The 26,635-nt window shown below is 38.6% G+C and overlaps 4 protein-coding genes across 5 annotated transcripts; 2 read left to right on the top strand and 2 right to left on the bottom strand.

Moving 5' to 3' along the window:
- Positions 1-5,098: 5,098 nt before the first annotated feature.
- Positions 5,099-10,845, bottom strand: rhoua (ras homolog family member Ua). The gene is made up of 4 exons (XM_007549776.2): positions 10,282-10,845; positions 9,442-9,500; positions 7,013-7,201; positions 5,099-5,657 (listed from the first exon to the last, which is right to left on the bottom strand). The coding sequence occupies exons 1-4, from the start codon at positions 10,535-10,537 to the stop codon at positions 5,373-5,375; spliced, it is 789 nt and encodes a 262-aa protein (XP_007549838.1). The 5' UTR covers positions 10,538-10,845; the 3' UTR covers positions 5,099-5,372.
- An 850-nt stretch (positions 10,846-11,695) lies between these two features.
- On the top strand, positions 11,696-18,792 carry pdcd2 (programmed cell death 2). The gene is made up of 8 exons (XM_007549774.2): positions 11,696-12,124; positions 12,929-13,037; positions 13,197-13,253; positions 14,272-14,460; positions 14,543-14,695; positions 16,003-16,103; positions 16,181-16,294; positions 17,329-18,792. The coding sequence occupies exons 1-8, from the start codon at positions 11,942-11,944 to the stop codon at positions 17,506-17,508; spliced, it is 1,086 nt and encodes a 361-aa protein (XP_007549836.1). The 5' UTR covers positions 11,696-11,941; the 3' UTR covers positions 17,509-18,792.
- Positions 17,844-23,504, bottom strand: tbp (TATA box binding protein). Of its 2 annotated transcripts, none has more exons than XM_007549773.2 (9): positions 23,412-23,504; positions 22,887-23,075; positions 21,960-22,122; positions 21,045-21,222; positions 20,781-20,868; positions 20,528-20,619; positions 20,243-20,410; positions 20,061-20,155; positions 17,844-19,027 (listed from the first exon to the last, which is right to left on the bottom strand). In XM_007549773.2, exons 2-9 carry the CDS (start codon positions 22,935-22,937, stop codon positions 18,948-18,950), a joined length of 915 nt encoding a protein of 304 aa, XP_007549835.1. In that variant the 5' UTR covers positions 22,938-23,075; positions 23,412-23,504; the 3' UTR covers positions 17,844-18,947. The 2 variants fall into 2 exon arrangements, with proteins under 2 accessions (XP_007549835.1, XP_007549834.1); XM_007549772.2 differs by having other exon boundaries at positions 22,887-23,064; positions 23,412-23,502.
- On the top strand, positions 23,468-25,954 carry psmc3 (proteasome 26S subunit, ATPase 3). The gene is made up of 2 exons (XM_007549771.1): positions 23,468-24,507; positions 25,509-25,954. The coding sequence occupies exons 1-2, from the start codon at positions 23,563-23,565 to the stop codon at positions 25,845-25,847; spliced, it is 1,284 nt and encodes a 427-aa protein (XP_007549833.1). The 5' UTR covers positions 23,468-23,562; the 3' UTR covers positions 25,848-25,954.
- The last annotated feature ends 681 nt before the right edge of the window (positions 25,955-26,635 follow it).

The raw sequence follows: 26,635 nt of genomic DNA, 5'->3' as shown, positions 1-26,635 counted from the left end.
GAGTAATCATATGTTTTTCTAAATTAAAGATAGATAAAATATCTGCAAAGTATGATGTTGGAAACCAGTTGTAATGAAAAGATTTATTTTAGCGATTTTGCTGCTTTATAAAAACCGCAGCATCATTGTGCTGCCTTTAAAGGCCCTTTAGCTTTGTTTGTGGAGATATTTTTATTTTTTTGACATTTTAAGTGAGAATGTGTCATTAATTTGTAGCGGATTTAAAAACGCGTAAGAAAAAGTCCTCTTCTTGTTCTTAATTTGTACCAGGGAGCTTTGACTGAAGCTCAAAAGACAACTGGTGTAACCAGAACAAAGTCGGTCTTCTCGTGATTCGCTGCTGTCAGATAACGCAGTGAATCACATACACACTGCGTCCCAGAAGAAAGACAGACCCCTCACCAAACACCACTTGACAGCCTTCAAAATAAAGCTCTTGCATAACGACGGCTGCCTGGAAGCAGCGAGTCTCCTCACAGTGATTCAGACTGAAGTCGGGTGACGGACTGCATCTGGTGTGTGCACTTGTGTTTGTGTCTTCATGTCCTCAAGCGTGGCTGAACATCTGTCCTGATGTTCAGCTGAGCGCAGCATGGTTGTTTGACTTTGAAAAGCAAGTGCCACAGCACCAAAGCTACTCAGAAGAAGCCACGTTTGAGCTAAAAGTGAAAGGAAACAATCAAAATACAGCAAAAATACATCTTACCAAGTATATTTGGTCTAGTTTTCAGCGCAAATATCTTAATACATTTGAAACAAGACGAAACTAACTTACAGTCTTTCAGCAAGATATAAGCTTGTTTTAAGTCAGTAATTAATAGTGATGAAAAAGAACTAGTTCCACAGGCAGATTACCGAACTTATAACAAGAAAAAAATATCTTTTTATAAGTTAACTTATCTACCAATGGAACTAAAACTTTTTTATCAGCATTAAGAAATTATTAACTTAAAACAAGCTCTTATATCTTGCTGAAACTTATTTCAAATGTATTAAGATATTTGCACTGAAAACCAGACCATAAATACTTGTTTTTGCAGTGAAGGCGTTTTCTTTAGAAACTCTTTACAGGATAATTTCATTTAGATTATTTTATTTTATTTTTTAGAAATGATTAAGTCATTTTGGTAGATAAATAACACTTAGGGTAAACTTGTTCATCTTATCTCAGTAACATTTTGTAGCTTTCGCTACATGGTGGTACAAGGTTACTCTGCGCTCTGAACACTCACACTTTGGCAGAGATCATTGTACAGTAAAGACAGCTTATCTACAAATTTACTCCTTTTTCATAAGAAAAATGTATTCAGTACTTTTCAGGCTGGCTTTTGCCCACACCTGATTAAAGTTTTGACACAAATGCGGCTACTGGAAAATAGGGTCCAGATTGTTTGATGCCGAACTGGTTCAGATTTCATTTGGTAAACTAAAACCCCTGCGTGTCATTTTGAATGTTAGCAGATAAAGATCCCATGTGGGTTTCCTCAAGGCTCTAATCTTGGGCCACTTTTATTCAACATCTATAAGCTCGCCCAGCTTAAAGACTATTAAAACTTTTGATGCCAAAAAGGCAAAAGTTGCAGATTTAAGGTTAGAGAGCATTTAGCTAAACACCATAAACCAGTAGAGAGTCCTGACCAAAACCAAGAAAAATTGATCCAATAATACCAGTTAGTAAATCACTGCATGTCTTGAGTGTAAATATATTTCAGAGTTGCTTCACAGACATGAACCATTTAGTTTTCTTGTTTTGTAACAGACCTGTTGATGTAGTGTTCCCAGGACCAGAATTAAAGAAACTGAGATGTGCAGTTAACTCCTTTAAATAATTTAAAACATTAACTATCTCACCTGTTAATGTGTTTTAAATTTGTATTTTAATGTTAGTTTCTGTGTTCATTTTTATTATTCTTTATTTAACTTCATTCTATATTTCTTGCCTTTTATTACCTTCTATATTATTGATGCTACAAATCAACCTCAACAGGTTTCAGCTCTTACCAACATACCACACGTCTTTATTACAAATATTCTTTATTTCTCAGAGTATGACAGATCTGTACAAACACATCCTCCTTTTACTGAAATTTCCAGGTTAACGACAAGCTTGACATGAGCAGACTGCAGCAGCGTATCGTCTGTTTTTGTTTTTTAACCAGTGAAAACAGGAGTGTTGGTTCACCCAGGCCGCGCTCGGCTGGTTTTCTGAAAGAGACTCTGAGCTGGTGTCCCCTGTAAGATGTGTAAATCCTCAGATTAGATATCTGAGTCACAGAGTCACAGGATGTGAACTGGGCCGGACTTAGAAAGGGCTTACAGTGGCAGTAGCCCAGGGCTCCACGTTTTGTGGGACCCCAAAGATTTTTGTAATGAATAAATGTTTTACATTGTAGCATATATAAAACTCATAAGCAAGCCCAACTGAAATGTGTTGTCTTGGTATTTTTTGATTGATATTTTTGTTAATGTACACAAAACTCAAATATTTGAAAATTCTGAACTTATAATACATTTATTTGGGACCAACATGGAGCCATCAACTGTAGTTTCCATGTGTAAATGCTTGTTTTTTTTGTTGTTGTTGCTGTTTTTTGGATAGGGTACCAAAACCGGCTCTTGCCCCGGGCCCTTATCCTTTTAAATCCGGCCCTGGACATAGAAGAATACAATGAGCAGTTTCATTTTGTGCCCTAAATCAGACATATTTATATGGATTTTGTGTTCCTTTGCTTCACATCCAGTGAGACCAAATACCAGCTGTGACGCCGCGTCTCTGAGTCACGTATTAAACATCGCCAGCGTAGAGCGGGGGCCCGTCACAACAACACCCAGTAAATCAAAGTCACAGATTTATGAAGTTTTAGCTCTCACACAGTTCTACAAACCTCAACAACAGCAACAAAGAATAATTATGCTTTACTTTCAACAAAACAGAAAACCCCCCAACATCCATCACATCTATTTTCTGTCTCCACGTTCAGATAGCCATCTGCTCTACGTTACGAAGCCCTTCATCTGCCATCCTGCTGCAACGCCACGCTGCGGCAACCACCTGAGAGGAAGTCAAAACGGGGGAAACCCTCTGACCTTTCATAACCTCAAAAGCTGGAGTCACGAGTGAATTTGTGCTAGCGTTGTAGCGCGTTGCATTGCTTAGTTATCAGTTGGGATCAGAGTAGTTTCTGTGGTGATTAAATAAAGCAGAATCTACGGGATCACAGTATTTTAAAGTTTAAAATGTGAGCGTCTTCAGGTCATTTTAAGATACAAGCCAGGCGTTTTCTGCTGATTGACGGAAAGACAAGACAGAACAACACGGTTAACGCCACTAAGATGCTTAAACCGGACTGAATTAAGTACAAAACTAATTTCTGTTAAACTTGACACAGGAAATGCCAGCTATCATAAGAGTGTGTGACCTTTAGCCCACTTAGCTCCACAAGACAAATGACCTATTATGCCTTTTCTCCCTGCAACACACAAAGCATTTGGTATCAGCAGTTAAACATCCACACAGTGAACCCATTGAGCTGCGTTAGAAACAGCTTCCACTGAGAGAAACCAACGAATCCAACTTTCAACAAAAATTTTAGATTAACGTGGCAGCATGGCTGAAATGGTTAATCGGATTAATTGTGATTATTGAATTTATCGTCAACTAATTTAGTAATCAATCCTTTACTGGAGTATACTGACTGAAAGAACAGGGCAGTCAGAGCAGTAATTAGCCAAAGTTGTACAAATATATATACATTTGGCATTTAAGATTTAAAACAGACTTTTATTTGTAAATATGTTTTACCCAGAACTCTTCCAGTGGCAGGTTTAGCTTCACCTGGTTCAAATTCTGCAAAACAAAATCTCATATTATTTGCTGTCAAATTATTAATTTAAAAAATAGTCAATAGATCAGCTACATTTTATTGACATTAAGTTGATTAAAAAGGGCTGAGCTTTTCACATGCTTGTATCTTTTTAGTTGCAGATGCATACTTTGCTACAAGTAAAAAACAAACTGAAACGGTGCTTTACTTTTGTTCTTCCTATTGATGCCCCACTATATGTTGGTCTGTCGCATAAAATAATTTTAAAAAAAACATTAAAGTTTGTGATTTTCATTTGATGAAATATTAGAAAGAGAAAACCGCCATGTTTATAGATTATTGATGCGTTATAGACTCGGAGTGTCAGTAACTAGCAATAATATCAAGTAATATAACAGAAAAGGGATTTTTCTTAAGAAATAAAGATAGCAAAATACACTATGAATTAATTTTAGATTTAACCATGGAGGATCTGATTCAGCAAACGCTCATAGTCAAGTCTGAAAGGATAAATCACATGTAGCAGTGGAAATGTTTGGTACCACTTTGTTTAAGTTATAAGTCAAACACGTGCAGAAGAAATGATCCCGTTTTCACAGCTGACCAACCTGAACCGGCTTCGCTCTGTTTTCAGTCAGTCCTGATGAGTTTGAGAGGAAAAGATGATAAATTACCTTCCAATATGGAGACATGAAATAGTTTGTTTGCTGCTACAGGAAAAAAAAGATATAAAGAATGTGGGTTGTTTGGAAATCTCAGTTTTGATCAAAGCAGGAACAGTTTGTGACTTCTGATAGGACAAAAATGTGCATGAGTTCATATCAAGATTAGATATGATTTGAGCTCTTGCATAAAAATAAAAAATAAAGCCTGAATTTGGTACAAATTGTTCTGTTTAAGACCAAACAAAAAGCTGATTCAGAAACGTGTAAAATCAGGATGCGGTTACTCAGCGAGTCCTCTGATCAGAGTAACAATGGCTCCGGTCTGAATTGACGTCAGGACGGATGGACTTGTTTCGACTTCTTGTGCGTCTGGTGATCATGTCTGGGTCATAAAATCCTCCGTGACAAAGTCTGCTCCGAGGGCGACTCTCTTCCTCTCAGCAGCTCTTTCTGATTTTATTTTAAACCAGTCCAGAATTGGGAACAATTTACAGTCGGCTGACAGTGTGTTGTTTGGCTTAGATCATCGATTATAATAATTATGTCCAACAAAGATTCCAGTTTTCCTCTGGGATGCATAAGAAGGCAGGATAAATTTATACCAAGAGGGTTGTTTTGTCTTTTTTTCATCAGTATTTTTGGACCAGAAATCCAGAGAAAAGCAACCTGGATGTGACTCTGTCACATCTTTTACTGGTCCCAGAACAGAACTGGTGTTTAACCAGTCTAAGGGAATAAACACCGGAGAATCCTCCAGGCGACTCAAAATAGAAGCTCAGTAGTAAATCTCATCCACAATATTCCACGTTCCAGTCAAGGTTTTATGTGGTTTTCTTTAAAACTCCAGCCCAGAACCAGAGCCCGATCCAGTCCTAGGTCTGCTCTACGCCACGCAGCAGTACCTTTTCCACCAGGACTTAGACAGACTCTTCATCTTGTCCGGGGTCTGCCTCGCCTTAATTCGGTGCTTCTGTTTGCCTCTCGAGCGTTTCCGTGAGCTGTATTTCTGCAGGCTGGCCAGGATGGCCGTGTCGAACACCTCCTTTAGGTTCTTCTGGGTCAGAGAGGAGCACTCCATGTAGGCCACCGCTCCGATCTCCATGGCACAGTCTCGGGCGTCCAAAGGGTCCACGGGCCGCTCCCGGTACTTCGCCAGGTCGATGAGCACCTGGAAGGAGTCGACAGCAGTTATCTTGGAGAACTATCCCCGCTCCACAAACTGCTCCACGTATATTAGAGCCACAATAGTTTGTGACAAGCCATGAAGAAGGAACGAGTTTTCAGTCAAAAGGCAAAATGTGGCTATAAACTAACAATGCAAATTCCCCTGGACGATATGACTTGCATAATATAAGCATTGCCTATATTGATAGTTAATGATTAGGTTTTTTTGTTTTAAGTATCTGTAATACTGCCAGTTTTAAAGTTTTATTTTATTTTTAAGCAGTTATAAGGCAGAGTGGCTGAACCTTAAAATGCAGCTGCGCCAGTTACTGAACAGGCTGTTGCTAGGTAACCAAAGAATGAGCGAGTTGCTAGGTAACCAGAGAGTTACCTAGCAACTCTAGGTAACTCTAGAGTTACCTAGAGTAACTCTAGAGTTACTCTACTCTAGTATGCCTACATACCAAAAAAGCTTTGCCTGAAAATTGCCTTCACTACTCCGTCTGGACTTTCTCCCACTGAAATTGATTTCGCTGGTCGAATTCAACCAATCAGAGAACAGAAGGAGAGATTGTGAACAATGACTTTGATTTTCTGTGCTGAGTTAGAATTGCAGTTTGTCTGTAGTTTAACCAGTGGCAGTGTTGGCTTTGTTTCCAAATGCTGAATTGACAATAATGTTTGGATCGACACTTCTCTCTTTGCTTTGGAGGATGGTTGTTTACAGCGCAGGGAATATCCGATAAGCTTCTTAGGGTCGATCTGGCACAATAAAGACGTCATGGACGAATGTTAGCAATTGGGTAAAGTCTAAAACTTCAACAGAGATCACTATGACACTGCGTTAGGGCCAGTGTAGATTGAAAAAAGGAGTAACTTTCTGCCAAAAGATTCTGAAATTTTCTAGAAAAAACAGGGAAATTTTCAAGTTTTTTCTGAAAAGAATTTCTTAGATTACTGTCAAAATGTCATAGTTATTTTCTAGTAAATTTTTACTTTTCATACTCAGAAAGTTCCAGTTGTTTTTTTATTTCTGAGATTAATCTCAAAACTTCATCATTTGTTTTCTAGCAATTTTTGACTTTTCAAAAAAAAAATTTCGTTGTGTTGCTATTTACAATGACCTTCACACATCAGTGTAGTTCGCACCTCCAACAAACTATTTCTGTAGCGAAGCATTGGACAAGGGGCTGTTTTTTGTTGTTGTTTTTTGCCAGGCTACCCAAAAATATATTTTCCAGGCTTTTGTAACTCTAAAGAGGCTTCCAGTTCTCATCCAGATGTGTTTATATATTAACTATAACATCATCAGAGGCAGTATTTTTCTTGTTGTGTTATTGTTTGAGTAAACCTGCCTACCTTGACATCCTCCCTGAGGTCACACTGTGTCCCCACCAGGACGAGGGGAGCGAAGGGGGCGTGTTTACGGATCTCTGGGACCCATTTCTCTGGAACGTTCTGGAAGGAGGCGGGACTGACGACGCTGAAGCACAGCATGAAGACGTCTGCACTGGTGTAGCACAGCGGGCGCAGCCTGTCAAACTCATCCTGGAAGGGACGAAACCAAACCACGTCAGGCAAACTTTGGTTCCATGACAGAGATTCAGACAAAAAAAAAATCAAAAAAATCAGCATATGTCTTCTAGTTCTGTATTTCTGTGAAATTAAAATCACACATTTAAATATATTTAGTTGAAACTGCGTATTATTGAACAGGGGTCAGCAACCTTTTCAATTCCGTTTTCCTCATTGCTACAAAATAAAATGCTTAGAGGCGCAAAAATATGTAATTGATATAAACGTGCTAAATGAGTTGTATTTTGAAAATCTAGGAGAAACGAGAAATTTAAACTGACCTTTAACTGGTGCGAAGTATGAGAAATGTAGATATTTAATTTCAAGCCACAACATGATATTTTTTATTGATAGATGATTTAATTTGATTATTTCTTCTCTCAAAAACTCTTCCTTCTCTTACTTGTAATCCTTTCTTCGTCTGTGGTCATGACAGTAACCCTTTATTTCTGTGCATACATCTTGTCTTTACATGTTGATAGATTAAACTCTTGTACCATCATCGACTGGGAAGGATTTCTTTTCATCTCCAAAGCTCTTCATTTCCCCCCTGTGAGTTTAAAAGTATCTGTTTCTCTTATCAAACACATTTAGCTCGGCATGCCGGGCGTATCAGTTTCTTTCTGCCGAGAACAGCGGTTTCATAACCTCCGACCAGAAGCAGCTTGCCCACATGATATGGATCTTCTACTATCTTCTAAAGACAATCATCTGCTGCAGCTGTGGACAAAATTCACTTCCTGCCTGTGAGGGATTGTTTTTTTTTCCAGGGAAAGGCCCATCAAACACGGCTTCCTGGACAAGAACTGACCTCACTTAAGACATTTTATAATTCCACTTCACTTTGTTTCAGTGAAAAGCTCTGTTTGCTCTTTAGCAGTAAAACTAGAGGAAAACTCATCTTCCACTGTGTGAAAACGTCCCGGTGGACTTGTAACTAGACAGGGAAAACCATTCGAAAGCACAACCTCACAGTGTCCTATTTCAGCTCCAGACTTGTTTTATTCCTTCCCTTATGGGTCACACACATCCTGTGCTGCTTCACAGCACCAAACCTTAAAAACTTTAGAATGGGAAAAAAAAAACTACATAAATGGGCGTCAAATAAGCTCTAACAACAGAATAAAGTCCAGCGCATTTATGAAACCTTGAATTTTTAAAATAATTTTGTCACATTTAAACATCAAAGTTTAACATGTTTTATTGGGATTTGATGAGATTTTTTTAGTAGTGAAAGGAAAATCAAACATCCTTATTAAGATGTTTAAAAAAACCTAAAAATGTGACTAAACCTGAATAACTAATTCTGCTGGACGATATATTTTCCCACAGTGTATCGCGATAAACGATAATGTTGTTTTGAGAACATTTTCAAGTAATATAATGATGATTGTAAAAATGATGCAAGTTTGTCCTTTCAAATATCAATAAACTTAACGATGGAACTAGAAGATGTTTAAGTATCCAAAATAGATAAAATTATCAAAAACAATAAATAAAATAAAAACCACACAACCAAAGCAATAAACGAAACCAATTCTCTGTAGACAAAATTGCTGTTCAAAAACATGTTAATTATTGAGCTCAGTTAAATTTATCATGCGATTAATTGATTTATTGCAGCCGGTTTAAGTGTGAAATCTCTTTGTATTCAGCCCCCTTTACTCTAAAACCCAAAAATAAAATCCAATGCAAACAACTGACAACCCTAATTAATATGCAATCCACCGTTTTAGTCTCAGAGAAAAACAAACATACAAAAAGCCACAGCAGACACTGATACTATGTGGAAGACGCTACTACAAAACATGGTGGTGGCAGCCTCATGTTGAGGGGATGCTTTTCTGCCACTGGTCAGAGTTGAAGGTAAGATGGATGGTATTAAACATGGCTGGTGCAATTCTGTAAGAAAACCTGTTAGAAGCTGCAAAAGACTTGAAGCTTTTATGAGGTTTTTACGTGTTAGAATGGCCTAGTCAAAGTCCAAACCTAAATCCAACTGAGAACCCATTCACTGATGATAAGCTAAGGCACCTAAAATACGTACAGATGTTAAACACATGCCACACTTTTAAGATTTCCATCTGAAAGCTTCGTCTTCGTCCGTTTTAGGGCGATGAATTAGAAATGTTAGATTTTGTGGTTATAATGAGACGAACGTGAAGAAGCTGAGGGGCGTGAATACTTCTGTAAAGACAGGTGTTTTCACTCACCTGTCCTGCTGTGTCACACAGCTGAAGCTTCACCGGCTGGCCGTCCACTGACACCACCGCTGAGCAGAAACACAGGAATCATTAAAATGAGGCCAAAAATAGAAAAAAATTATTGAACAAATAAACTTTAAATCCAAACATAAGATAAAAAAATAATATACCATAATTTTGAACATAGAGTTATGTTTACAGAGACAGTAACATGTTTGGAGTATTTGTTAAATAATTACAGCTAAATGTAAAATAAAAACAGATTAGATTAGATTAGAGTAGACTACATTATTCTTTATAAAGTTTTTCCTTGATCCATTACAGAGATGAATGCTTACATTTACTCAGTTACATTTACTGGAGTAACTTTTAAATTACTTTTATGAGTCTTTTTACTGCGCTGTATTTTTTACTTTTACTTGAGTAATTTTATTTCTACATTTACTTGAATAAAATTTCTGGATTTTCTACTCACTGAATGAAAAACAGACATGTTTTAACCAAAAATTCACCAGACTCAGACACACACCTAAAGATTTTATTAAAGTTTCATAAGTTTTATATTTAAAAAAAAAACTGATTTGGATTTTCTTCATTTGCCTGATTTTATTATTTTATTGAGATGAACAATTTTGGTCTTTAAAATACCAACATTTCCACATAAGTTTATATTTTGGCCTGTCTGCTGTTGTAATTTATAAATATTAAATGATTAATCGGTTACTTGAGTAAATACTTTTCCACTCTTATTTGAGTAATTTCTTGGATGGCTACTTTTTACTTTTACTTGAGTAAAAATACCGCTACTGCTACAGCTTTCGGGCTTCCTGCCCAGCTCTGCTCCTCTACCTGAGAAGTTGTCAAACGCCGTCGGGACGTACTCGGTGGGGTAGCCGTTGGTGGTGTAGCTGACCACCAGGCTGGTTTTCCCCACCGCTCCGTCCCCCACCAGCACACACTTCACCCGCCTCTCCGGAGCTGCCGCCCGCCGCGTCCTCCCTGCGGAGCCCCCGTCCCTGCTCCGGACCCTGCGCGGCGGGACGGGCGGCGCGGGGGCCACCGGCGCCGGCTTGTAGCCCTCCTGGCAGGGAGAGGAGGGCGACATGGCGGGGATCAGTCCTCCTCGGTCGGGTCAGTTTTCACTCGGTCCATTCTTTTCCTCCACGGGGTCTAGTGACAATAAGCCGTCCGCTTCCTCTGGGCTTCCATGGTTCAAAACAGAAAAGCAGCCTGGACTTTTCTCTCTGGGGAGTCCGGACCTGAAGTACTGGGGTTACACAGTTCGGTGAGTTATTAACCACAAAATCCCGATTTAAAAGACGAGATTTAACTATCATTCAGTTGCAGTGAGTGTCCGTCCAGGCGTCCGGCACACAGACCCGTCCCAAATCAAACTCCCCCTCCGTGACATCACTGTGTTGTGCTCTCTCTCTCTCTCTCTCTCTCTCTCTCTCTCTCTGTGTGTGTGTGTGTGTGTGCTAACATTTACTCTGGTTGTGAATAAGCAAGTTGCAAAAAGCAGTATATTTAAATGAATCGCATGGTAAATCAAAATTAACTCGATCGGTGGCCTACAATTTTCTTGCTGTATGAAAATATTGTAATTCTTACTCAAAATTTAAGTTAGGTTTGTAATTAGATAGTAAACAGCTGAAGTAGTTTGTTTTGATTCAAATTTCTTTAATTTTTTTCTTATCATTCATTTAGTATGTTTGTTTTGCTAAAGATGCTTTAATTTTACACAAAGGTTCATGCAGTTATGTTGCGTATGACTGATGTTTCTTATTTTTGTTTTTCACCTGTCATAAACAGAAAGCTTGAGAACAGTGGGTTCCTGGAACTGAATAGAGACATTTTGTATAATTACCCAACGTTTTTGTTTGGACTTTGGCCGCTTTGGCTTATAATTATCTGAAGATTTTTCCATTGTTTTTTTGTAAATATACTTCCAACCAAACAGTTTCCTTATTTTTCAGTAGACTATGTGTTTTTGTGTGTGTGTTTTATCTAATATTTGTTTGTTTCATCCAACACTTTATTTTCTCCTGAATTTAAATTTCACTTCAAATGGCCTTCACTTGTGTTTACTTGCTAGATGTTTATACAAAACGTGCGCACTGGGAACACTTTAAATTACAAAATCCAACAACATTAAGATCAAATCTACGTTAACTATGATGAAATTTTGTTTACAATTCAGTCACAGTTTTTCCGTAGTAAAATTACAATATTTAAGCAAATTTGGGTGATAAAATGAATATTGTTTTTGATGTACGGATTAATTTTGATTGTTGAAATCTTCACTAAATAAAGTGAAGCAACGGCGCCATCTAGTGGACGATGCTAATTCAGCCGTTCACCGCGGAACTAAGGGGTGCTAATGTTTCCTGACGGAGAACGTTCGCAGCTGCATCAGCATGTGTTGTGAGAATTTCTGAAGAGGAATCTTTGCCTTCTCGTTGTCAGTGGGTTGTTTTGATCTTTAAGTTAGTTTTTAAAAGTAAAAAACATGTCGTCCTCTCCCGAGGTGGTTCTGGGTTTCCTTGAAGAAGCAGAACCGTGGCGGCTTCAGTCTCCGCAGTTCCCCAGCAAGGTCGGAGGGAAGCCGGCGTGGCTCAGCCAGAGGGGCCTGCCCCTCCAGTCCGATCTGGAGTGTGAGAAATGCGGGCTGCCCATGGTCTTCCTGTTGCAGGTCGGTACCTGGTGGAGTAAAACCTTCCAAGACTCGTTAATTATTGTAATTTTTATAGAAACAAGTTGTTTGTTTTTATTTTTGTTGTTGTCGTTCACTTAATTAATTGGTTGTTTATTTTGTAGATCAGTACCTATGTTTGTCAGTCTGTAATGTTTGTATTGTATGCAGTAATTGGTGAATTAATAATAATAAAACAAAGAATTTAGAGATAAAGAAACATTGTGATTAATCTAAACAGAGAGAAAATGGTGACCATAAACTCTTATTTTATAGATTTGATACACAGTGACACATTTCAAGTGTTTATTTCTGTTCATTTTGGTGATTAACACACAACATGTCATTGCTAAGAAAGCCGATCACAACATGTTGTTAAGTGGAAGGAAAAAGTGCGTGATTGAGAGATTATTAAGTTTCAGGAAGATTCACAGTGTACAGACGCATCCAAGACAAGGGCTGAGACTGTCACATCTGATAGAAATCCACCTCCAAACCAGAAACAATTTAAGGAGCATACTACGTAGACTTTAATAAAATAAAAAACTGTTCTGGCTCACTCGAATAAAGTTTTCTTTAATTTGAAACTACTTTGTATTTCATTTGGAATCAAGTTCCCAGAGTCTGAATAAACAATGGAGAGACATAATCCAAGTTGCTTAAAGTCCAGTCAAAAGTTTCCAGTTTTAAAAAAAAAAAAGTGCAAAACGTATCCTGAAAACTTTAGAGGACTTCGTGCTTTCCTGAGACGAACATGTAATTTTCTCTTCAATGTTGAATTGCACCATGTGGTCGTTTCTGCAGGTGTACGCACCCATTTCGGGCCAGGACAGAAGTTTTCACAGGACGCTTTTCCTGTTCTGCTGTAAAACTCCGGAGTGTTACTCCCACAACGACAGCCGCTGCTTCAAAGGTGCCTGCTGCTGTTATTACAACGTTTCTATTTTACCACTTCTCACTTTATCCGCTTTCAACGAGTCGGTGCTTCTGTTGCTGAATTTCTCTTCATGTCACTGTTGGTTTATTCAGTGCCATTCGGAGCTTTTTTTCAATGATTTCTCCTTCACATCAGTTTTCAGAAGTCAGCTCCCCAGGAAGAACGAGTTCTACTCCTACGACCCTCCTCCAGGTTTGTCTGAAAGATTCTTTGAGTTTTTATGGTGCAGTTAGGAAACTACATTGAAAAATTAGGACCTTTTTGCGTGTTTTGGAATGAAAATGAGCCGTTTCGAATGCTGAGTCATTCTACGGGCAATGCGCCGTTACCTAGCAACCCCAGCCGGCGCCAGCCCGTTACCTAGCAACTCAAAGGGAGCTCTAGTAGGTTTTGTCAGCAGGTTTTACCGCTGTAAGCGCTGTTACAATTTGCTGCTGGAAAAGAGAAGAGTTTAGTTGTTGACTTATCTTTCAAAGGTGATTATATCATTGCGCATTTGTGTGCCGCCACTTTCACAGCGAGTGTGAACGTTGATTTGGGGGGCGTGGCCAACTACAGCAGTTTATTTGGATTTAAAGTGAGTTCATTCTGAAAGGAGCTCAAAACAGGCAGAACTGAAGAGACTAAACTTATTATCTAAGAGTTATTTTGTTTTAAAAATGGAATGAACATGTTTTTTGTATTTACAGCCAATTCAAACTCAGAAATACTTTATTTAATTTCCCCAAAGGAAAATTAAACATTGTTGTAACTTATATTAATTTAAAATTCTTCAAAACGTTATCGTAGATGGTGATGATGCGGGCAAAAAGATTTCCTGTAGCAGTCTGTATTACAGTGAATTTGAAGAAGCCTCTGACTAAAGACACTGGTTTTCTAAAAGTCTCATGAAACAGATGCTTAGACCTCTTATTCAAATTCAATTAAATTCAAGAAATACTTTATTAATCCCAGAGGGAAATTACATGTTGCTGTAGCCCATTAGTTCAGATTCTTCAGTTATTGAAGATGGTGACGGCTTTTGGCAGGAAAGATCTCTTGTAGCGTTTTGTATTACAGCAAATTTTACGGTTCAAGGAACTGTAAAAGATCACTTTTGAATGAGGGTCTAAAGTTAAGGCGCTAACATTTTTTCAGTACCTTAGATAACAAAATAATTCCACCCAAATTAATTTCCATCATCTGGAATATTTGTCTCCATTGTGTCCAGATGATGAACCACAGACAGTCTCTAAAGAGGATGACAGCATTTTATCCGTCTCAGGAGTCAAGCTGTGCTGGGTGTGTGGTTGCCCTGGAAACAAGGCCTGCTCCCGCTGCCACTCGGTGACCTACTGCGGTAAACACCACCAGACCGTCCACTGGAAGCACTCCCACAAGAAGGAGTGCCTCAGCGCAGGTACAGGTCCACCCAGCCGGCCAGAACCGAACCCCCGCCTGGAGGACTGACCCTCTCTGCTGCTGTGTCTCTCTGAGTGTAGCGCTGCCCTCGGCTGCTGCCTCTCCCTTCCTGTTCCCCGAGTCTGAGCTCGTCACCGAGCCTGAAGAGGGAGGGGAGGAACGAGATGACGCACAGAGAGGAGGAGGAGGAGAAGAAGAACAGAGAAGTACTGAAGATCCTTCCTTAGCTGACAGTAAGTTTACAGCCATGTTTGAAACTATTAACCGGGTTAATAGTAATTAATCAATTATTGAAATAGTCAACAAATTTAGTAATTGCTTAATCACTAGCTGGAGTATACAGGCTCAGAAAAAGGCTGTTTGGTGAAGAACATCATATTCATAGACGTAATTAAGACAAAACTACAAAAAAATATACATTTTGCATTTTAAATTTAAAAAATCTTTTTTTTCTATAAATAGACCCCCATTGAAAACCTCCTGGTTATTCCACCAAATATTAATATTTCTGAACTCTTCCTGAGGTAAAACATTAGTATTATTGTTATAAATGAACATGAACTTGTTTGCATTATTTGAGGTCTGAAAGCTCTGCATCTTTTTGTTATTTTCACCATTTCTCATTTTCTGCAAATAAAAACTAAATTTTTGCTTGTAATTTCAGAGACAAGTTGTCAGTAGTTCATAGAATAAAAGAACAAAGTTCATTTTACTCAAACATTTACCTATAAAAAGTAAAATCAGAGAAACAGACCATTTTAAGTGGACTCTTAATATTTTCCACAGCTGTATGTTCAACCCAGAACTTCTCACATGGCAGTTTTAACTTAACCTAATTCAAATTATTTGTAAATATATTAATAATCACACCAGCCCCACAAAAATCTCTTATTGTGTACCTTTTGCTATCCAATCATTAATTGGTGATTAAAAAAAAATCACCAGATGAATTACAGATGAAGAGCTTTTCACGTGTTGATGTTATAAGTATTTATTTTATCGGTAAATTCATCCTTTGCTACAAATGGGCGAGCATTCACTAAATGTTCCTGCACTTTAGACAAAAGACCATTTGCTGAAAGAACAATGCAAGTAAAGCAATAATTAAGCCAAAAGTATATAAATGTTGCATTCATATGTAATAAAAAGAACATTAATCTGTAAATATGATCCACACAGATCTCCTCTACTGGCATAGTGTTTAGCTTCACCTGGCTCAGATTTTGTCCTATTAATCACCTTTGGTTGTCCAATTAATCGGTAATGCAAAAAAAAAAAAAAAAAGTAAATTAATTAAATGATCGAGAGTACATTAAAGATTATTGCATTTTTGGCAATAAAAGAATTGCATTGTTTATTTGCATCTTTTCAATGTATTTCTAATATTGTATAAATAAGTATTAAGTGGTTCAATGAAAACTCTGCAGCTGATAACTAAAATAATTGTTAGTTGCATCTCTGCCTGAAACAACAACAAAAAGCAGATAAGTTCATATACAGCATGACAGATGTGAGTAACTGCCTGCTGCTGTCCTGTCAGCTCTGGCAGAAGCAGATCTGGAGGAGATGGCGTTGCACGAGACTGAAGACAACAAAGTGTTCCAGCGGTTCAAGAAGAAGATCGCCTCAGAGCCGCACCAGGTGCTAAATCAGCCAGGAGACTCTTTTCCTCCGTTTCCCTCTGTGTACGTCTGACACTAACAGACTCTCTCCTCCAGATGATTCGCTACAGTCGAGGAGGCCGACCCCTCTGGGTCTCTTCTGGTCACGTCCCTGCAGACGAGGACATCCCACCATGCACCTGCGGCGCCAACAGGACCTTTGAGTTTCAGGTGGGTCCTGGTGTTGAAACCCCTCATGAGATCTCTACATGCATGTTTCTATGTAGTTTAGGACCGCAGATAACAATTATTTTAGTCATCAGTTAGCCTATTCATTATTTTTTGATGATTAATTGAATTTTTAAAATTGCAACATTCCGCAGATTTTTCATTTGTCTTTTTTATACAATATTAGAAATAAATTAAAGATGCAACTAAACAATTCAATTCCCTTTTAAATAAGAAAATAAACATTTGTGCTATAACAGGATTTCTTTAGTAAACGCTTGATTATCTGTTGCAAAGAATGTATCTGCAGCAAAAAATACTTCTGACATTATATGAAAAGCTCAGCCCTTTCTGTTTGACTTAAAACACATTGCTGACCTGATGACTATTTTTTGGATTAACAGATTAATAATTCAATAGCAAATAGTGATTAATAGATTTTTTGACAGCTAAACTATGCAACTTGACAAATTTTGAATAGAACATGTTGACAGACAAATATATATTTATCTAAAAAAAAGGTATATATTTTGTGTACAATTGTTGGCTTAATTACTGCTCTGAATTTTGAGTCTGTACACTCAAGTTAACATTATTAGATTGATAAATTAGTTTACAATAATGAATTAATCACGAATAATCAAGCTAATCCTTTCTGCCTTAGTATATTATAGTTAACTAAAGCCGACAATAACTAAGACTGAAATTGAGAAAACCTTTTTTCGTTAAATGAAATAAATAAAAGCAGCAATCAATGGGGAAAAACTGTAAGTAACCGGAACTATATAATGCGATTATAAAACTCACTGAATCATATTAAAATTATAGACATAATACCTTTCGTTTTCGTTTCGTCCACGGCACTTTTTTCAGCCGTTACAGCTGCTAAAGATGCGGTAAGGTGATTTTCCGAGCAGTCTTTAAACGCACCACGAACGGACAAGCGTCAGCGATTGGGTAAAGTTTGAAACTCCAGCAGAGTCCAGTCCTCCAAGCAAAGCTAGCTGGCTCGTTTCTCTGTGTGTTTGTTTCTCCAGGTGATGCCTCAGCTGTTAAACAGCCTCTGCGTGGATTCGACGGGAGCCAGCATCGACTGGGGAACCGTTACGGTCTACACCTGCTCCGCTAGCTGTAACCATGGAGACCAGTACCGGTTGGAGTTCGTCTGGAAGCAGGACTTCAGCGCAGATCAACTGACTCAGCACAGAAACACGTAGTACAGATCTGTTGATTATAGTTCCAGAAGATAAAGTGCTCAGATTAACTCCAGCTTCAAGTCCTTTGAGATGTGTATTTTTTTACTTCAATTTAAAAATAAGCTAGTATTTAATGGAGCCATACAGCAAATTATTCTAAAAATTTAAAACGTTACTTCAAATGGATATGTTGTGATAATTTAGGTATCCAGGTAGAGCTGGCTGATAAATCGATTTTAATCAAAATGAATTTTCTGTTTAACTTTTGGAAAATGTCCATAATTAAATGAATTGTTTCATTCACTTAGGTTATTTTAATAAGAATGTGACTTAATAAAAAGGAAGACGCAGCTTTAACTGTACAGATTTATTGTTGCAGAACAAAGACAACTTCAGACGATTTGAAAACGTTTCCTGATCTGTTCTGCAAAACAAGTCGATACATAAATCTGATTCGGACACTTTGATTCAAACTATGAAGCAAACATTGAGCTTGTTGACAGGAAAACGTTTAAATGGCTGCAGAGTTAAACTGTGTTTAAAACAGACAAAGCAGGAAAACAACCCAAAATTTCACTTGAATGTCTTCAACATTGGGGAGATCCTCAAACTAAACCTCCACATGGGCAAAAATAGACATTTATATACTAAATATGTAACATTTTGCCACTATATTTATGCTAGGCAGCATTTTTCCTTCACATTTAAATCTTGAGTCCCAAGTTGTCCTTATTTGCTCAAATAGGAATTTTCTGCACCCACCTCAAGGTGCCACTCATCACTTCTCTATATTTAGAATATAAAAAAATGTGTTTAGCTCCAGTTTAACCATTAAAACATCTCTATGTAAATACAACAATCCCTCTGTTTGACCTGAAGAGGACCAGAAGCTGCAGAACCAACTAACAACTCTGTTTAAATCACTTTTACTGCAACTACAAACACGTAAACCGACTTCAGTGTTTGGTTGGAACAAACCTAAAAACATAAATCAGGATTCAAAGATGGAGACTTAAACGTCAGGCTGGCCGATTTCAACACAAGGTAGCAAATTTTCAGACATGAGAAAAGAAAATGCTAAAAAGGCAGCATAGAAAAGTAGTTAAAACATTTTAAAATGAAACCAGGTACAGTCCCCTTCAGAGTGTTTCTCCATTCATCAATATCTTACATTTTCTTACAATCCTATGTACAAATCAGGGATGTGATGATGCACTGGAAACCTGAAACTACAGGAAACATGGAAATGATTTTAACCAAGATGGCCCGTAAAATCTTCTTTAAAAATTCCTTGGGGATGAAAAACAAAACAAAACAATAAAAATCAGATGAGATCTCAGTGAGCAGCATCCCATTTAGTCCATGTAAAGAGTTCAACATCAGTGAGTCACTTTGATGCAGCTTCAAAAATAAAAAGAAACCAGGTTTGGGAGAATGGGAAAAAAAAATAACTCCAGGTTCTACGTAGTTTTGCGAAAACCTTTCAGGATGGGGTAAATGTTTTCAAACGCTTCGTAGATCTCTGCTCTCACCTTGGCTCCTTTAAAAACAATAAAAAAACACATTAATAATTAATTTCCCCATGTTTGAGGCACATGACTCATAAAACAAAAATAGATCAGCGTTTCTCGAGCTGAAGATCACTAAACCCATTTAATAAACTCATCTAGTTATAAATTCCTCCACAAAAACACAACTTAATATAAACAACCTGAAATTAAAGTATCAACTCTTTGTCCTCCAAATGTGAAGGGTAAAGAAACCCATGAACACATCTACAGGGGGCGTTTTGAGTTATTTACAGATTCTGATTTTAATTCTAAGCTTTGCAATGATAGAAAACACATGGAATCAAAAATGTTCTTTACTATAAGTGTTGTGTGCATTAATAACATTTCAGGGCTTTTTGTAATGGAGAGTCATAATAAAAGAAGTTTCATTCGCAAAAACAAACATTTTCTTTCAGTCAGTAGATGGTCCAACATGAATAACTTTATTTTAGGTGTTAAGATGCGGTTAGTCAGCATGGGGCGCAGCACTGCTCCGTCCTGCAGCTGAGAAACTTTCCACTAGTATCTTCAGTTTTTATTTTCAGTGACCCAGTCTTAAGCCACTTATCCATTATTATCGCTAAGAAATGGTTGTTTACCTCTTGAGCCAGTAAATTTAAGGAAATGTGGAAAATCATTCCATATTGGAACGTAACCAAGCTGAAATGACTGAGAGAAAAGCTACACAATAAAAGAACGGCACATAATAGGATTAATATTAATTCAAATAACTACACCAATAAGAGAGCAACACTTTGTCTACACATTAGAGTCAAATGATTTAAACTTTATTTTATTCATCTATATTTATACATGTATAAATATACTTTAAGCATTTATACTTTTTCCCCGTTGTTTCATTTTTTTTTAGCTGAATTTTATTTTATACCCTGAGTGTTCATTGTGGCTGGAAGGTGTCAATATTTGTCTGAATTTACATTTTTATATATTCAAAACTCAAAAACATTAAGAAAAGTAGGACTAGAGACAATGATGGAAGTAAAGATGTTTCTTCATCCTTACCTGTGAGAACGACCTTCCCAGAAACAAAGATCAGCAGGACGATTCGGGGTTTGATCATCCTGTAAATCAATCCTGGAAACAACTCCGGCTCGTAGCTGCAAAGCAGAAGGCGTTTCGCTTTAGTTCATCTAAAACGGGCGGAAACTATAAATGGATATCGACTCAAACGAACTCCAGTCAACCTGCTGAACTGCTGGTGTGTGAGCACCAATCCCTCCAGCCGGATGGGGAACTTCACGTCGCAGCTGCCCACCATGTTCTGAATCTTAAAGTCCAGGAACTTGGCAGGAAAACCCAGTTTCTGCACAACGCGAGCATACTTCCTGGCTGCTAGCCGCGACTCCTCCTCACTGGAGAGACGGGCACAGAAAGCAACACATTTAAATAGAAACGTGAGCACACCGTTTCGCTGAAACGACGTCACAGCTACAGTGTTGAAAAATAAATCGTATTTGTTGGAGTCTGACCTTTTGGCTCCGGTGCAGACCATCTTCCCAGAGCTGAAGATCAGCGCTGTGGTCCTGGGCTCCCTTATTCTCATGATGACGGCAGCAAAACGCTGGAAAATTAATTTAACGTGTTTACAAGAATAACAGTGGTTGGGTTTTATTTAAGGGTTTAAAATCGATTCGGTCATTCTTGTGGAAAGAGTTGAACAGATTCAGTGAAGATGTTCAACATGCTGATGATACTGAATGTGTAAACTTTGGGTTTGTTTACTTTGGGGTTGTACTCTGCATTCCTGGCTCTCAGGGCGATCGTCTTCAGGTCCAGTTTACAGCCCAGATTCACAGTAGATACAATGTTTCTAATCACAAACAGGAAAAAAGGCTGAAATAAATGAACTCAGAAAATTAAAACAGAAACAAAAATTAACTGAGCTTCGAGAGACAAACAGTTCACACCAACAGAGACGAATGAAACCAAGGTAGCATTTAGCAGGAAGAACAGAAATCATGTAAACCAGGTGAATACGAGCCGTACTGCAGCGTCGGCACGATGCCTGAGCTCTCCGAGCCAGGAGTAGCAGGGGTCAGCGGGGTCATGGGGCCGATGGAAGTAGTGTAGAGGCTGGTGCCTCCTGGCAGCGCCGTGGTGGTCGAACCCGCCGCCGTCTGGGAATGATACAGCTGAGGCGTCTGCCCCGACGCTCCTGGAAGGCCTGAAGTTTCAAGCATTTAAGGCTTTAATAATAAAAAAACTGCAGGGTTTATACAGTTTTCAAGCATTTTCAAGGTAAGTTTTCAAACTTTGCCAGCACCACACTGGAGATAAAAACTAGAAAAAAAAAGACAGTTTCAATAATAATGTTTTGTGATAATCTACAGGAGGGACAAGATACACAAAATACAACAATTTATGTTCTTAAATGTCTCAAAATACTAATTTCACAAAAAAATCCCCCAATTTAAATAATATCGTTTCATGTATAAGATACAAGCCAACCTCTGTTTCAATCACACAGATCAATAAGTTATTGATCCATCAGTAAATATTCATAACAATGAAACAATCTGAATGAATCATGTTAAGGTTTATGGCCATAAAGACCAAATTAAACACAAAAAACAAAGAAAGTTATCAAAAAAATCTCTAAAAATGTTCTCACTAAGTTTTATAGCATTTGTTAAATAGAAATAATTTTGCTCTAAATGTGAGTTTTTATTGGATGTATAAAAATATCTGCTTTCAACTGCAAATAAATTTAATCTTTTACTCAGGTGTTACATTGAACTTTAATACAAAACTGTGCAGTTCAAATATTAAGCACTTTCAGGGACTTTATGCAGAAATCAAACATTTTCCAAACTTTGAAAACACCTCATTGATTTCAAAGCATTTTCAAAACTTCATGCGAGTCCTGAAACTGATCGATTTTATCTGGGTAATCACAGTTACCTGCAGTTGGCTGCTGTGCTTGTTGCTGCTGCTGCTGCTGCTGCTGCTTCTGATGCTCCTCCAGGATGGACAAGCTGTTGGTGTTCTGCACAGGCTGCGGCGTCAGGCCCGAGCCATAAGGCATCATGGGACTGAACATCGGCATGCCGGGGGTCATGGCTCCCTGGACAAGGACACACGTCATCACACAGACGGGACATTAGTGTCCAAATGTTACAGAAATCAATTCTGGGGTAAATTATATTGGAATATACATTTATATAATTGAGTATTAAACTGTAGATGTAAAAAGCAACTAGACAAAAATCACACGCTGATATTTTGTATGTTTCAAGTTAACTTTTGTTTTTAGCACAATCTGAAACTGTGAGTTTAGAAAACTGAATTGAAAACCTAAGAATCTGTTTTAAAGCAACCAAAAATGTTTTTATTCAACCCAGAAACCTTAAAAAATTTTACATTTATCCATATGTCGTACAGGCCTGTCATGATATCAAATTTTGCTGGACAAGTTATTATGATAAACAATAATATTGTTGCTTTAAGACAATTTTCAGGTAATGTCAAAATTATACAAGTGTACACATTCCCAAAGATCCATAAACTTTACATTTAAATGGACATTTAAAACTAGAACGCAAAGATATTTGAAAATAATTAAACAAAATAACAGAAACAATTAAATTAAGTCTATGTAAAAATAGAAAAATCCTTAAAAAAGGGGGGTGGGGGCAAATTGAGAATCCTTCCTTTCCTGATCTTATAAACTATTCTAATAGTCAGAGAAACTGAATTTATTTCATTCTTCTGTAATAAACAGTCATCAAAATGCCACATTGTGTTTAACAGAGATATGAGTTTCATTTTTTTATATTGACTTATTTTTTTAATTCTATTCTAATTTATTGAGTGAATCTGAGCCCTTACCTGAGGGGAGGCCAGCCCCTGGAAGGGCGGTATGCTGTTGTTCTGGTCCATTTCTGTGACACTGCCACCCGGGAGCAGGCAGTAAAGCTGATCTGAAGCTCTTCACGCAGCAGGATTTCAATGCAACAGAAACCACTAAGACACCCAGCGCCTTGTTCCTTACCTCCTTATTCCTCACCTGAAAACACTCTTTACAACAGCAATACGAAACAATTATACAGCAGTGGCGCCAAAGCGAACGTTTCTTATTGGTCATATTTACAGTCTTAAATGTTTTTGCAACACTTTTCTAAACGTTTATCGCTGTAATTTAGATAATTGTATGGCGTGTCGATGCTAATGGCTTCCCAGCAGGGTGAGTTTAAAGCGTTAACCCTGTGAAACACACCAGCTAGCTAATGTTAACTGCAAAGCTAACATCAGCTAACGCTAAGCCGCAATAACTAATCGCTTTAAGTCACAGTGAAAACGCCAGTTTTATTGTTTAATTAAGTTTAAAATAACCATACTATTAAGTCGACTTACACAGTGGTTGTTCTTTGCATATGACCGCAGTCTGTAGCTGAAATTAAGTTAGCTTTAGCTCCGTGTCATCCCCCAGGCTGCTCGTCGGCGCTAACCGGAAGAAGAAGCTTTATCTTCCGGCGAGTCACAGTTGAGCGCAGACACAGCAAAGATGGCGTCGCTGAGTGACAAATCAGTTTGGGATGAAGTGGAAGACGGAATCGGGGAAGAAGTATTAAAAATGTCCACAGAGGAGATAGTCCAGCGGACCCGACTCCTGGACAGCGAGATAAAGATCATGAAGAGCGAAGTGCTGCGGGTGACCCACGAGCTTCAGGCCATGAAGGACAAAATCAAGGAAAACACGGAGAAGATAAAGGTGAACAAAACGCTGCCGTACCTGGTCTCCAACGTGATCGAGTTGCTGGACGTGGACCCCAACGACCAGGAGGAGGACGGGGCCAACGTGGATCTGGACTCCCAGAGAAAAGGAAAGTGCGCCGTCATTAAAACCTCCACTCGGCAGACCTACTTCCTGCCGGTGATCGGGCTGGTGGATGCCGAGAAGCTGAAACCCGGCGACCTGGTTGGGGTCAATAAAGACTCCTACCTGATCCTGGAGACCCTGCCCACCGAATACGACTCCCGGGTGAAAGCCATGGAGGTGGACGAGCGTCCCACGGAGCAGTACAGCGACATAGGAGGGCTGGATAAGCAGATCCAGGAGCTGGTAGAGGCCATCGTCCTGCCGATGAACCACAAGGAGAAGTTTGAGAACCTGGGCATCCAGCCGCCTAAAGGGGTCCTCATGTACGGCCCACCTGGCACCGGGAAGACCCTCCTGGCCAGAGCCTGCGCCGCTCAGACCAAGGCCACCTTCCTGAAGCTCGCAGGTCCACAGCTGGTCCAGATGTTCATTGGAGACGGAGCCAAGCTGGTGAGGGATGCCTTCGCCTTGGCCAAGGAGAAAGCCCCGTCCATCATCTTCATCGACGAGCTGGACGCCATCGGGACGAAGAGGTTCGACAGCGAGAAGGCCGGAGACAGGGAGGTCCAGAGGACCATGCTGGAGCTGCTCAACCAGCTGGATGGATTCCAGCCCAACATGCAGGTCAAGGTAAACGAGCTGCCACCCACACAACACAGTCAAAACACCCATAAATCGGCCCGATCTGATTCATTGTAGGAGATCGGTGATCGGCCAATACCTATAAGCAGATCTTGTCTCCCTCAGCAAAAGGCTAAACATCAACCTGTCCTCTTTTGTTCCACTTTGAGAGACTGACAGACTGTCCACCAGTCAGGCAACAACAGTCACTCCACTACTGTTAACTCATTGACTTTATTTGCTACATTTAGTGACATGTCAGACAAAAATCAGCAGGTCAGGCTTTTTAAAGATCGGCAGAAAAGTGCAATCGGTGCAGCCCTAAGGAAAACATATGACTTCCTGTATGTATGTAGGTCTGTCATAAGAAACAATAAATCAATTAATCAGTCGTTTATCATGTAAATTTATCAATTTACAATTGTATGATTTATCATTTGTCTCTTTTGTGTCTATTTCCACCAAAAACTTGATGACAAAAGTCTTCATTCTGGTCTTTTGGTCTCAACTATCACTTTTTGTTTTGTTTACATAATTCATTTTGTTGTTAAGTTTGATTTTGTTGAATAAAAATGTAGAAAAACCAAACAGAAACCGTCCTCCTTTGAAAGAGTTATTCCCCCTAAATTATTATTTAAAAATACTAGTTAAATTCTCAATTAGAGTAATACATTTGTCATATTTTTGATTGTTTTGACCTTGATTATTTGATCAAAATAATTTCAAATATCTTCACCTTTGTCAAAAGCAACGATATTCTGCATTTTTTGGCAAAAAAAAATGCCATTATTTTAGGACGGTGATGAAATATAAAGAGTAAATAAGACATTTAAATTGATTTTAAAACTTCTGCTGATCAGATAACTCACTTAAATCAAACCAAAACTTCAATAATGTTTATTTTTATTGCCCAATAACCTAAAAACTGTTATTACATATTTTAATCTGATGATTAAAAAGAAAATGCACCCAGATTTTACCCCTACGTGTTTGTTGTTGTTTTTTTTTAGGTGATTGCTGCCACCAACAGAGTCGACATCTTGGACCCGGCTCTGCTGCGTTCCGGTCGTCTGGACAGGAAGATCGAGTTCCCAATGCCAAACGAAGAGGCCCGCGCGCGCATCATGCAGATCCACTCGCGCAAGATGAACGTGAGTCCAGACGTGAACTACGAGGAGCTGGCCCGCTGCACCGACGACTTCAACGGCGCGCAGTGCAAGGCCGTGTGCGTGGAGGCCGGCATGATCGCGCTGCGGCGCGGCGCCACCGAGCTGAACCACGAGGATTACATGGAGGGAATCCTGGAGGTGCAGGCCAAGAAGAAGGCCAACCTGCAGTACTACGCCTAACCGCGTCTCTGTTTGTGTGAGAGAGTTACTTTCTTTTTCTGATTATTGAAATGATTGTTAAACATTTAACTGATTATCTTGGGTTAATAAAAAGAGGGAAAGAGTAACTGGCTGGTTTGTTTGTTCCTTCCGGTTTCCACATACTTAATATAACGTTGATAACATATAATGTTGAGTTATAAATGTGCAATTGTAACACTTTATATAATAAAATAAGTGGAGCTCTTTTAAAAGCTCCAGGGTTTTACATGAAGGAAGTGAGTGGTCTGTTTTCATCTGAGCACAAACTGATTTTCTTATCAGATGCAGCAGAAAAAAAAAATCTTGTTTCAGCATAAATGTATAATTGGGACATCAGGAATTAAAATATAATTCACAAATCCCTCGGATTAAATAAACCTTAAATATTTTTAATACGATCAGTTCAATTCCCTTCGATCTTTAAAGTGTTTGGACATTTAATGATTAGATTCGTAACACCATCAGTGGGATTCAAGTTCAAAAATAATTTATTGATCCCAAATGGAAATTAAATTATGTTGTAGCTCATTAATTCAGATTCTTTAGAGTTATAAATGAGGAAAGATCTCCTGTAGCAGTCTGTATTACAGCAAACCTGAAGAAGCCTCTGACTGAAGATACTGTGTATTCTCAAGACAGTCTCATGAAAAAAAGGTAATTTCAGTGACATTCAGACGTTTGACGCCTTGGTTTCTTTTTTCTTTTCAAATCCGTTTACACGTTGCTTAGAAAGCAAAGCTCTGCCGATGGAAAGTTTAGCCCCAATA

The sequence above is a fragment of the Poecilia formosa genome, unplaced genomic scaffold, assembly GCF_000485575.1.
Source record: "Poecilia formosa unplaced genomic scaffold, Poecilia_formosa-5.1.2 Scaffold33, whole genome shotgun sequence".
Taxonomy (NCBI): Eukaryota; Metazoa; Chordata; class Actinopteri; order Cyprinodontiformes; family Poeciliidae; genus Poecilia; species Poecilia formosa.
Note: the sequence above shows the minus strand (reverse complement) of the source record. Positions and strands in the feature narration are given on the sequence as shown.